Source organism: Rhinolophus sinicus, linkage group LG16, assembly GCF_036562045.2.
Source record: "Rhinolophus sinicus isolate RSC01 linkage group LG16, ASM3656204v1, whole genome shotgun sequence".
NCBI lineage: Eukaryota > Metazoa > Chordata > Mammalia > Chiroptera > Rhinolophidae > Rhinolophus > Rhinolophus sinicus.
Genome location: NC_133765.1, coordinates 15,823,314 through 15,836,625, shown reverse-complemented (window position 1 = coordinate 15,836,625; position 13,312 = coordinate 15,823,314). Strand labels below are relative to the sequence as shown.

The window sequence follows — 13,312 nt, the reverse complement described above, 5'->3', positions numbered from 1 at the left end:
AGCAATCTGGACTTTGTGTGAGCACCTGACCTCAGCATTCTAAGAAACATCAGCACACAATCAGTGATGTTTTGGTCAAAGTACTATGAATGGAGCCCCAGGCCAGGAGGAGACCAAGAACATGCCTGGAACTGCCTATGATGGCACTAGGGTTCAGGTTCTGAAATGGATGGTACATGAGATCCATGAAAAATTCATGATGTACACAGCATCTATTTCTCTGTGACAAATAACAGTAATAAACAACCCAAGTGTCCTTCAATAGATGACTGGATAAAGAAGATATGATATATATATATACATACACAATGGAATACTACTTTGCCATAAGAAAAGATGAAATAGTGCGATTTGCGACAACATGGATGGATCTTGAGATTATTATACTAAGCAAAATAAATCAGACAGAAAAAATCGAGAACCATATGATTTCAATGATACGTGGGATATAAAACTGTAAGACAAAAACATAAAAACTCATAGACACAGACAACAGTTAGGTTGTTACCAGAAGGTAAGGGGGAAGAGGGAATGGTAAAAGGGGCCAAATATATGGTTATGGAAGGAGAACTGACTCTGGGTGGTGAACACATAGTGCAATATACAGATGATGTATTATAGAATTGTACGCTTGAAACCTTTGTGGTTTTGTTGACCATTCTAACACCAATAAAATGTAATAAAAAAATAATAATAATAACAGTAATAAATGGAGCCAGAGGATAACCTTCAAACCTACAACTTCAAATCCACTCTGCTTATGGGAAAATTAACAATAAGGAATAAACTACTGTTAAACATAAAACATAAACGAATCTCAACATTATTCCAAGTAAAAGCAACGTAAGACACAAAAAGGTTAAACACTGCACAACTCCATTTATATGAAGTTTAAGGACAGGCAAAACTCATCAATGTGATAGGCATCGTTAAGAGTGGTTGCCTTGGCTGAGGGGGATTTGGGGAGTGGGCTCTTGGATGGGCAGAGGCAGGGAGCACTCTAGGGCAGTGGTTACACGTGTAAACAGGAATGACGATGCCCTGAGCTGTATGCTTCAGGTGAACACACTTTATGTAGGTTATACGTCGATACAGGGTTTTAAAAATGAAGCAAACACAACATGCCAGCTATGGCACTGACCACCCGAGTTTGGACACCAGCTGCTCTGGCTGGGGGTCAGGGCGGCCTCTCCTGGCTGGGTCCAGGCCCAGTCTTCAGCGCTTCCTTCCATGGTCATGGGAGGGCTTGACCCCAGGTGCAGGTGCAGGGTGAAAGCATACACTGGGCACACCAAAAGCAGGGGTCCCTCCTCTTCCAGGCCTCCAGGCACCACCTCCTTCACCAGCCCCATCTCCTGTCCCCCTGCAGGAGCAGCAAAAACTCATGATGGGGGGGCTCACCCAGACAGAGAGAGAACGATCCTTGCTGCCAACAGCACAGCAGCAGTAGGGGCAGCTGGGTTTCGCAGAACTCCCATTCTTCTGCTTCTTTTTGAAGATTTTTGGGTTGAATTTCTAAAGTCAAATAAAAAATGCTAAAATAATTGATCAAGCATCAAGCATGTACCTCACGCCAAGTATTATAAACATACCACAATCCCAGCCTGCCTTTGGGAGCCCCGCACGGACATCCTCCCAGCCCTAGGCACTTAGCAAGTGTTATTTCATCTTCACAACTACCCAGGAGACATTTTGCTGAGGATGAAATGGGGAGTCAGAGGCCAGAAAACATGCTGAGTCACCAAATGAGTAAGTGGTGAGACGAGGATTTCAAACTGGCTCTACCAACTCTCCAGTTCTGGGCCTACAGCCAGGTCGATGGCAGGGGAGCTACTAGAACTGGCCTGCTGAATCCCTCCTGGCCTGGGCAGGGCCAGCTCTAGGACTTGGGCTTCAGGGACAAGGTCCTGAGGAAGGGCTGCTCCAGTATCTCTTTCCCCTCACTGTATTTCTTGCTCACAATCAAAACTGTCTCATAGAGACTAATCACTTCTGTGTGATCTCACGAATAGGGAGGATGGCGACATCGGCTAAGGTCAGCCCAGGGGTTGCCTCTGTGTAACTTGGGAATCACTGTCGGACGGGCTGGAAGCACATGCTGAGCTTCTTGCTGCTTTTCTAAATTGAAAAGGGTTGGGAGCTATAGACTCAAGAGTTGAAATCCCCAAGCCAGGAGAACTGAGGAGGAAGAGTGTCAGGTGGCCCAGAGGGTTTCTAATCCTAGAGGGCATGCAGGAATGGCCAGGGGTGCAACAGAGACTGGAAACCACGGAACACGGAGGCATGTGCCCTGGGCTTGAGTCTCCAGAACCAACCGAGCTGGCAGCAAGCCCCCGGCGCCACCATCTCCCAGAGCCGCTCTTACAGCGGCTGGTAGGATCATTCGAGAGTCACGTGGAAGCACTGTGCTAACTACGCAGCAGTGACTCTCAAACATTTTAGCAACATGATCCTGGGTCCAAACAAAATCTTACATGGACTTCGATACCAAAAAAATTAAAGAAGCAGTATTTTATTTGTCTAAATTTAAGTCACAATATATGACATTCATTATCAATTTAAACAATGGGAAGGATAAGACCATTTTGATAAATAAAAAGACTGAGCTCAGGGGCCGAGGCGATCCTTTACTTTCATCAGCCTTAGCCCCCAGTCTATTGACTGTGTCACGGCCACCCAGTGCCTGGGAAATCCTGCTCCTCAGGCTGTTTGCCTTGGGCGCTCTAAAGACACTTCTCGATGGAAGTCAGAAAAGGAGGAGGGTGCTCTCTCAAGCCTGAGGAGCAGCAGCCCCATCTCCTGGGACTCCTCCCCCTCCACATCGAGACTGGGCAGGCAGCTCTAGACTCACAGCACTCCAGCGATCCACCGCGTGGCCTCGGGGCTACAGCGGCCACTGCGGGGGCGCCGGGACAAGCACACGTGCTCGCTGCACGCACCAACTGCGCCTGTGTCCTCCGGAGCGTGGTAAGTGCAGCATTTGTCAGGACACCATGCGTGAGCACCCCTTTGCAAGCCCCAATATGTAAAAAGGCTAGAGCAGAGCTATAGTGTTTCTAACCAAAGGCTGATTTTGGTGGTAGCAACAGGTTCAAGTTCGCCCAGAAAACACAAGTATGTATTCTCTTTTGTAAATTCGGTTTTTAAACATCAAAACAGAAGTATTTAAAATGAAACAAATAGGTGACATGTGCTGGATCTCGGAGCCCACCACCTCACCCCCACACATGACCCAGCCTTGGCACTGCCCAGGCTCTGAGGGTACCAGTCGGGCAGGGCCAGCAGCCAGCCAGCCACGGCTGAGGACACTCACCACAACGGTTACGGCTTTGCGGTGCCCGACGAAGTCCATGTTGGTCTTCCAGCCCTCCCGTTCAATGATCTGCGCAGTGGGGCCAGAGTTGTTCATGGCGTGTGCAGACACCAGGTAATGCCCGTCAGGTGACCAGCTGAGGCGCAACACATGGGTCGTCCCTCCACACTGAAGGAAACATCTGTGCTTGAAAGGAGCTCAAGGCCAACCTGGTGACCAAATCTCTGGCCTCAAGAATGAAGCTGAACTCTGATTTACAAACGAATGCTGGTGGAGTGTGCACCCAGGCTTCTGGCCACACCGACAGCTGTAACTCCAGTCTTTCCAGATGATCCAACAGAAAAAGGCTGTCAGAGGAGACCGGATGCATCCTGCGCTCTCCCACAGGAGCTCAAGACAGCACAGTGGGAGGCCCTGAGGGGATCTGCAGGGCGGCCATCTCTTTTAACCGTCAATTCTGTGTGGGCCAGGTCGACCTGGCCACTGACCCCTGCCTTCTGCCCAGCACCTGCATGAGGTCTGTAGAGCATTCACTGCGGCAGAGAAAGAGCCCTGCTGACCCTCGGGAGCCTGTCTCTGGGATGCAGCTGGTGACCAGGAACCACCACCTGCTCTCTTGAGCCTATTTCCTCACCCGAAGGCTGGTGACGCTACCAGCAAAGGAGGAGAGGTTCATAAAGTCTGAATAAACCACAAAATGCCCAGCAGAAAGGCACTGTTCTCCTGGCCTGGACTGAGGGCTGAGGCAGTACATCCCTTCAGTGTTCCTCCTGCAAACTGAGACGACATGGACCAAAAGCCAGCCCTCTGAAGCTCAAGGTCAGTCCAGCCCTAGAGGCTTAAGGTTTAAGATCGTGGCCTTACAGCCTCAGAGGAGGGCAGGACAAGGCAGGGCCCAAGTACAGTAACACACCTGCCTCCACTTCCAGCTAGGCCCACTCCAGAGGGTGAGCTGCCAGTTCCCACTGGGATTCCACACTCCTGCTCCATCTCCCACAGCTGCCCCAGGAGACCAACCCCTGGGACCCTCCTTGCTGCAAGGCAGCTGGAGCCCCAAGGAGCTTGAAAAGGCGTGAGGGACCACGTCCCAGGTATAAGGCTGTAGCCAAGGAGGGCAGAATGAAGTAAGGTGAAAGCTGGTGCTGATGTGCCAAGAACTACTGCTGGTTTGGGGAGAACTGAAGACACATTTCCACTGTCCTCCCACAGCTAGTCCTGACCAGTGGGCCAACATCTAGTCTTCCTGCAGAACTGCGCTCGTGTGCTTTCCCCCGAGAAGCCTTCCCTGGTGAGATCACACCCCACACCTGGGCTGCTTCTGCACACTCTGGATAACGCCATCACATGCTCACAACATACTCAAATGTCTCTCTTTCTCACCGGGCTCCAAGCTTCAAGGGAGACACTCTATCTTGATCCACTTTGATTTCCTATACCCAGTACTGTCTTACACATAATAGGCACTTAAGAAACATCTAATGAGTAATGGCAACCTTGAGCTCTGATCCCATATAAAATGAGAACTCAAATAAAAGAGACAGTAAAATAGTACACAAGTCACTGCAGTCTGACCTCCAGACGTTTTGCAAACCATACTGGTACTTCTACCCGAGGTCAGCGAGCCTGCAGAGCACAAGTCAGTGAGCAAAGCCACAGCAGTCAGGAAAAATACAAGAGAGAAGCGCCTCCATGCCCATGTCCTACCGCACAGCCCGAGGGGCAGGGCGACATACATGCCACTGGTGAGAAACAGCTTCCTCGCATCTGTGGCAGCCAGCTGTGTGGCACAAGGTTACAGGGGGCATCTCTAAGGCTCTCTTCAGTTTTAAACCTTCTATATCCTTTTCACTTCAAAGTTGGAGATTTGATAGCATTTGAGAAATGAAACATTTTCATCGTCTAACTCCGAGCCAGAGTGCCTGCCCCAGTCTGCTCAGCACCCACCCAGTCCAGACTCCAGCCAGCTCCTCCTCTGTGCAGAGGGGAGGAAGGCTGCTGCGCTGGCTCTCGGGGCCATCTCCTTACCTCGTCAAAAGGCTTGGTGATGCTGGTCTCCAACTGCCAGTCCAGAGTCCTCCACACCTTCAGGCTGCGGTCGTCAGCTTGAGAGGCAATGTATTTACCAACAGGGTCCCAAGTCAACCCCTTTACCAAGCCGGAATGACCTCTTAGAGTAGCTAGAATTTCTGTGAGGGAAAAGAAAAGAGATTGAAAAGGTGTTACCTAGGGAGAAATGATGACTACATACAGAAACATGAGCTACAATCCATGGGCCACAGAATGGCTAGCCAAGAGAAGGGACTTCAGGAGTCCACCTTGGCCAGCCCCCACCCCTGGGCACAAGTAGAAGGAGCCCCCAATCTGATCTCCACCAAGGGAAAAAGCAACCTGATGAAATGACTGCACCAGGAGGCAGGCACCACGATTCCCCTTCATTCACAGCTAGTACTTGTGGGTTGAGGCTGCATGTGCCCCCGAAGGGATAGGCACCCAGGGGCCCAGGCTTGGGCCAGAGCTAAATTCTGCCCCCTTGTCTTGTCTGTAGCCAGTGGTCTTGCCTGTGGTTTGCCCCTCTGGACAGAAGCCCACACACACCTGTGCTGTGACATTGGCACTTCTGATGTGACCCTCCCCAGCAGCTCAGGGGACCAGGCACGGAGTCCGCTGTAAGCCATCACTGAGGACAAAGGTTTGCGAGACAGTACCTCCTAGAGATCCATAATCTAAATGTCACCCCAGCCTCTAAGTCTGCCACCCTGTGGCCAGCTGAGCGTCCCCACACATGCTGGTGGCTTACAGAAAGAAAATGACTTGGATCAGCCCATGGACGGTCTTTTTTAGCCCATGAGGAAAACATACTCCCGATGCTGAGCAGGAAGTACCTTAGCAATTACGAACACGAGAGACGTATCTCAGTAGTTAGAACAGCAGTGCTATTCCAGGTGATGCCATCTGCCATGACTTTGACCATGTTAATAAGAAAAACTAATCTTTTGCAAAACTGGATTTGTTAGGCTGCATCTGCTCAAGGGTGTCACAGGGGAGAGAGCAACTGAGCTGAAACCACAGCCCAACGGTGGGAGGGCTGCCCTTGAGGGCACATGTGTGGGGGTGCCAGGGTACGTGTGAAGACACAGCACAGGTGGGGGCACTGGGGCGAGCTGAGCACAAGGTGGGCAAGGTCCCCAATGTACGCCCCTCACGATCTGTGGCACATTCATGTTGGCACTCAGTTACTATTTTTAATATAAACCTCTTTGAAAACCTTAAACAAATATAATTGATGAAGGAAAAAAGAACTGAGTTATAAGTAAGACACACGAATCCCTGTCCACTGTGAGACACATGCTGCCACCAGCCGAAGGAGACAGAGCCCATCCCGTTCCAGACACCAACAGGCAGCACTGCTGAGGAGCGGCCCGTTTCTGCCATCCCAGGTCAGAGGAGGCCCAGACCTGGGAACTTGACCGCGTTCCAGATGACGACAGTGTTATCCACGCTGCACGAGGCCAGCCAGGCATCATGGGGAGACCAGGCTACATCCATCACATCTGGAAGACAGAGGGCCGGCAGTGAGTCTCTTACCTGGCATGCAGACTTGGCAAGGGGGGCACTCAGTACCACCCCTGTCTGCCAGCTGGGCCAGCAGTCCCTGGTGTCATGTCTGAGGAGATTTGACCTGGCACCATCATAACTAAGTTTTTTAAAAACCAATCTGAAAAACTTCCCCACTTAGGTTTTCATTGGTCATAAAATTTGAAGCATCAAATTGATCCCGCCCCGCTCCTTTTACAGACGAAACAACTAAGGACACGGCTGACAGCTTGGCGCCTTGTGGCATTACTCACATACTAGAACCCTGGCTCTGACACCCACTGAGCCTGTGGCCTGGGGCTCACTCAACCGCACTAAGCTTGCTTCTCCCATCCTACCGGGGCCTTCCTCACACAGCCCTTTGAGCACTGTAGGTCCAGCACTTAGAGTGCCTGGCACACAAAGCTCAGTAGCTGCTGACTCACTGAATGAATGCATAGTCATCTTCAGGCCCTTTTCTTCATAAATTGGACCTCATCTCCAAGACCAACAGGAGCACCCTTTCCCTACGTAGCCCCCAAACACAATCATGCTCATTGCTTTGTGACTTAATTTTCACGTCTATAAAATGAGGATTTTAAAAAATAACCTGTCCTCAGAGGGGTATTGTGAGGATTGCACGTGAGAAATTGACGTAGGACGGTGCCAGGCACAACAAGGCATCGAGAAAGGTCAACCGTGACAGTGACGATGCCCATTGCCATGCAGGTGTGACGTGTGCAGTTTTACTGATTTTTCTAACCTCACTGCCTGATGCAGTGCTCGGTGTACAGAAGAATGAATGGCTGGTGAGATGAAAAACCAGAAACACAACAGTAAGTTAACAGCTATCTAGTCATTTCCTCACAGGAGTTTTGAAAAGAGGGGCAAGCAAAATATTCAAAATCTCTGTGTTTTTTTTCCTTCTAATTTTAAAAACATCTTCAGTGACAGCTTGATGAATTTTTTCCACATTGTACTGGCCTTTGTATTTCACGCTACATATGCACTGGTATGCTTCATTTAGCATTGTAATAGCCTGTGTGATCTTCAGAACTTTTGATTTGTTCCACATTCTACGTTGTTGAGAGCATTTGCTACCATACACAGACCGAATTTAACAATGAACTTTAACTAGGTTCCAGTTTTCCATGCTGATGAGCACATGTCACTCTCTACTCCCTAGGTTTTTTCCTTTGAGACTGACACCCCAAAGTGGGAATCTGGGCAGAAGACCTGATTATTTTCATGAAAGTCTGGAGTCTTTTAACACTATAGACTGCTATTCAAGGTCCTGTGTGACTTCACACTTCTACAAGCAGAATGTCTACCTTAAAGCTCCCCTATTAGCTTGAGGATTATGATCTTCCCCCTTCTAACTTATTCAGTACATTATTAAACTTTAAATTTTACTTTGATTAGTAAAGTGAAGATTTTTTGCATTTGTTTAGAGTTTTCTTGTCTTTGGATGACTCTGCTCCTCTTTTTCTCAGGAGCTCTCCTGTGTAGCGGGTCTAACAAATATGAGAACCAACATGTGAACCTTAGGATTTCACTGTGGTACCTAAATCCTAGAGCATGGAAGTGGTCAGCTGGGAAACCAGAAAGGAGACGTAATGTTCTTAGCAATTTTCATGGACTATTGACACTATGGGCATTAGCTGCAAATCCCACCAGTTTACCTTCTTAGAGTGTAGATTTATGTAGTAAAGTCTGTTATTCTCCTTTGTGACATCTTTTATTGCCTATTAACCTTCAAAAATATTCCCTCTGCTAGAGGTTTAATAAATATTCAGTTGTTTTCTCCTATTTTAATTATTTAGGATGTTTCTCTCTTTAATACCTCAAATTTATTTTGATGTGTGCTGTATTAGTGGGGCTCTAAATTACTTTCCTCTCACCCATGAACTGCTAATGGTTACTCTGTTCCAATGGGGAATAATTCTTCCTCTCCATTATTGATAAGCAATGCCAACTTCACGATACACCACACTTTTAGGTGCACTGTAGCCTACTTCAATGCTGTTGGTTTTGCCCAGAAACTTGTGATGTGACAAACACTGCAGCTTTGAGTGATTTCTTTCATAAAGTTACTTATCCTTCCAGATGCCCTTCTGAGTTAATGCTAAGTTCTGCAGTAATCCACATGTGACATAATTCTCTACATAAACCCGTTTTGCAGCTTCTGTCTTCAAACTATACCATCCACTTTCCTTCTCACTGTAGATACGCACATACCTGAGACCCTCCCTGCACCGGAATATTTAAGTTTCTGGTCACTGTCGTTCCTACCAACACTCCTATCATCATTCTTGGTGATTCCAAGAGGATGATTTTTCTGATAGCCAAGGCTCTTGGGTCCTTAAATTCTTCTTCTTCCTCCAATGACCTTGACTTCCATCACCTCAGCCATTCATTCCCACGGTCATGCCCAGAGACCCTCCCTGGACTTAACTTCAACCCTCCCATGCTCCTACCATCAATTTGGTGCTTCTCAACCCTAATGGTTCTTTTAGGTGCTACGACCCATTCATGCTACAGGCTTTCCACTGTCTGTCTTCTTAAAGTCCACCATCCATTGGCTCCACCACCCCCTCTGCTCTTCTCCTGTGTCTTCACAGAGGCCTGACAAATCCCAGCTCGCTTCAATACAGTTCTACCTTCCCCTTGGTCTTTCTTGAATACCTTCCAACTAGGCTTTCACCCACTAGGGCCTCCATGCTGTCAATTCCAATGGTCAATCCTCAGTCCTCACCAGACCTTAGGCAATGTGTGACAACACACTCGTGGCTCACTCCCTTTGCCTTCAAATGCTCTCTCCACTATCTTAACTGGCCTCTCCCCCTCAGCCGCTTTTGCTGGGTCTTCATCTCTCCAAACCCCAGGCTCCATCCTTGGACCCTATTCCCACCTACACTTCTGCCCTGTACTCAAGACTCACAGAGCCAAATGCCTACACAGCAGGTCCACTTCCACTGCTGCTGGGCAATGCGAATGGAACACTCCCAAAACCCAGCTCCTAAACATTTCCCCCAGCCAACATTTCTGTCCCACCCACACCTCTTAACTCAAGTGATGGCAACTGCATCCTTTCCATTGTTCAGGCCACAGTCTAGTCCCATCCTAATGCCTCTGCTTATCTCACACCTCATATCCCATCCACCAAAAAATGTGCATCTGACTCCTGACTTCCACTGCTACGACCCAGGTCTCAACTGTCATTGTCTCTCACCTCGATTGTCTCTCACCAGCCTCCTCACTGGTCTCCCCAGTGCTGCCCCTTAGTCCCCTAAAATCTGGACTCCATACAGCTGCCACAGGCCACCCCTCTGCTCAAAACCCTGCTGAGCTTCCCATCTCTCAGAGAAGAGCCCTCCCCTGGTCCCCTCCCCTCACACCTCTGCCCTCGCCTTGTGCCTCCGGGAACACGCCAAGCACATGTCTACGCCCCACGGCTGCTGCCTTGGCGGTTCCCTCGGACTGGAAAAGCTCTTAGGAAAACCCACACAGTTGTCCCCTCACCTCCATCTGGTCTCCTCTTGGATGTCACCTTCTCAGTGAGGCCCTCCTTAAGAACCCTGGGTGAAATGGCACACCATCTCATTTTGTTCCCTGACACTTACCTTCTAGTTTCTTACATGGCTAGTTTATTATCTGTCTCTTACAAAAATATGAACTCCCGAAGGGAAGACCTACACCTGGAACACACACGGTGCTCAATAAATATTTGTTTGATGAATAATAAATATTAATTTGGGGAAAAAAAGTCTTTATTTCAGTCTTTCCATTAAGGAAATGGTCATTTTTTTTATCTCTCAAAAAAGGTCAGTGTTTTATGTTTTAAGAGAGCGCATGCATTTCTTGGCAAGATTATTCCTAAGTATTTATAATTTTTGTTCCTAAGGTATGAGTTCTCCTTTTATCATTAGATATTCTAATAGGCTATTACTAGTGAAAAATAAAAAATTTAAAAATTTCTTATATGAGGCCAATTCAATGACTCATCTTTAGTCCTAAGTGCTTTTCAATGCTTTATAAATTCCAAGAGTTTTATTCCTTTGGGTTTTCTTGATATGCGACAATGCCATCCTCGTATCATTTCATTTTTGCTTTATTTTCCAGGATGTCTACCTTCTGATTTCTATTTAATTGTATTGCAGAAATTCCAAAGTAACAAGTTAAGCGACAGCACCCCTCCTTGTCTTTTCTCTATATAAATGAGAACAAGGCTGTGAACTGTAATAGTTGCCACTGGTTTGAAAAAAACAGAGGACTCTATCATGTTAAGGAAATAACCTCCTATGGCCACCTTTAAAAAGGCATTTGTATTAGGAATTGATCCTGAATTATCTAATGTTACTTTCAGAATACCTCTTAAGATGACTCTGTGCCTTTTTTCATTTAACCTCTTAATATGTTGTTATATTAATAGATTTTATTTACACAAAATTCTTCCATTATAAATCATATCTAATCAAAATGAATTACTGTTTTCAAATGTCATAAAATTTGCAAGTATTCTGTTTCTGACTTTTATATCGTTATTCATATTCATCTATGCTTTCATTTCATTATTTTTATTAGATTTGGAAACAGGGTTATAGCTTCTTTTAAAGAATAAATATTTCTATGTTCCAGAATAATCTTTCTTAAAAGTTTACAACAATACATCAAAAAATAATTTAGGACCAGGAACCATTTCTGAAGGCAGCTCAAAACTTCTTCATTGGTTACTACTTTGTTCAGTTTTGCCTAAACTTATGGTATCAATTTTGAAAACTTGTATTTTCTAGAAAATCATATTTCTTTTAGTATTTTGTTGTTTTTAGTTTTAATACTATAAACGTTAACATTTTGCACTCTTTGATGATATTCCTCTAGGTTAAATGTTTTTCTAGACCTTTTACTTCCAATTTCACCAAAGTTTTCTTTCCTATTCCCTGATTAAACATGCCAAGTAGATATTTTTCAAATTTTGCTTTCAAAGACTCAGTGGTTTCTATTAATTTATTTGTGCTTTTTCACTAATTTTTTCCTCTTAAATGGTTCTACCCACACCCGCTACCAGGACCACTGAATAAGAAGTAACAGGTATCCCCGTTGAAGGTGGGCAACCCTACCTGCCTGGTAAAGGACAGCCCTAGGGTGGTAGGCCAAAAAAGTAGTCGAAACTGTGGCTCAACCTGAGCCTTAAGTTAGGGGCCCCCTAAAAGTCCTCACTGAGGCTCCACCCCACACGTGAATACCCTCATAGACACATGTGCCAGAGTTCCAGAAACCCAACTAGATTCCACTGTGAGCAGCTGTGAATAAGAGTATGTTACACACTTTTACTGTTATCAACAATAACACAATGCTACTCTGTCAATTTTCACAAACATGGAATCAATTTGGTCACCAAGAGGTGGGTTTGTTCACCTTCGAAGTGTCTGCAGAGTATGTGCTGAGCTTACTGCCAGTGGATTACAGATGATGCCTTCCAAACCTCTCGCTCCGGTCCCATCTTCCCCCAGAGCTCCAGGCCGAAATCCAACAGTCTCCTGACATTCTCTCCCCCACTCCTTCAAACTCCACACATCCCACACTGAATTAGTGTCCATCCCCATGGGCCCATTGTTGTTATGGTCTCAGTAGAGACCATCGACTATCCAGGCACCCAGCTAGAAATCTCCCTCATCCCTCCCCTTGCTCTGTCCAAAACATTCCCCCAAATCAGTCTTTTTCTCTATCACAATTACCACAGGCCTAGTTCAGGCCCTTGACGTTTTCATCTGAATGACTGAAACAACCTCCTTTTCCCCACAGCTGTCAGACTCTTCCTCTTCAAAACTTTTAATGGCTCCCTGTCTTATATGGTAACGGACACCATCATTAACAGGGAGCACGAGGCTTCCATGGCCTGGTCCCTGCACACTTGGTCAGCCCCACTCTGTGGGGCTCCCTGCCTTATATGTAAAGATCCAACAACGGTGAAATGCTGCCAACTCACCAGTCGCACGAAGCCTTTCTCACTTCTGCTGTCCCCCTGCCTGGGAAACCCTTCAGGCCATTCCTGGGCTAGACCACAGGCTTTTCTCTGGTATCCCTGGCACCAAAACAAGTGTACAGCACATGGCTTTAGACTGCTATCAACTGACCGACCTTCCTCCTCTTTATTCCAAACCTGTAAAATGTGTCTCTTTCCATTCCAAGTCTATTTACAACATTTTACAAACATATTCAAGGTCAAGTAAAAAGCTTTTCATTGGGCCCCTGTGTGCTGGTTTCTGCGGAATAAATAAAGTGCGCTTACGGACTTAGTGATCCACTGATGAAGGTAGTGATTCAGTTCACCAGGATAAACAGCAGAACGTGGGGAGTTCTACATTAAAGATATAAACATATACCCCATGAGGGCAGGAGTGGGGGCACTGAATGCAGCTGGAG

The 13,312-nt window shown here is 46.8% G+C and overlaps 1 protein-coding gene across 4 annotated transcripts in view; it reads right to left on the bottom strand.

Moving 5' to 3' along the window:
- HIRA (histone cell cycle regulator) overlaps positions 1 to 13,312 on the bottom strand; it is a 90,317-nt gene that overhangs the window by 52,888 nt on the left and 24,117 nt on the right. For 3 of the 4 annotated variants that reach the window (XM_074321623.1, XM_074321621.1, XM_074321622.1), the window contains 4 exons: positions 6,769 to 6,864; positions 5,339 to 5,499; positions 3,314 to 3,481; positions 1,402 to 1,515 (listed from right to left, as the gene is read on the bottom strand). In XM_074321623.1, the coding sequence (XP_074177724.1) occupies positions 1,402 to 1,515; positions 3,314 to 3,481; positions 5,339 to 5,499; positions 6,769 to 6,864 (539 nt within the window). Of the gene's footprint in view, positions 1 to 1,401; positions 1,516 to 3,313; positions 3,482 to 5,338; positions 5,500 to 6,768; positions 6,865 to 13,178; positions 13,248 to 13,312 lie in introns of all 4 variants that reach the window. The other variant, XM_074321624.1, reaches the window with a different exon arrangement.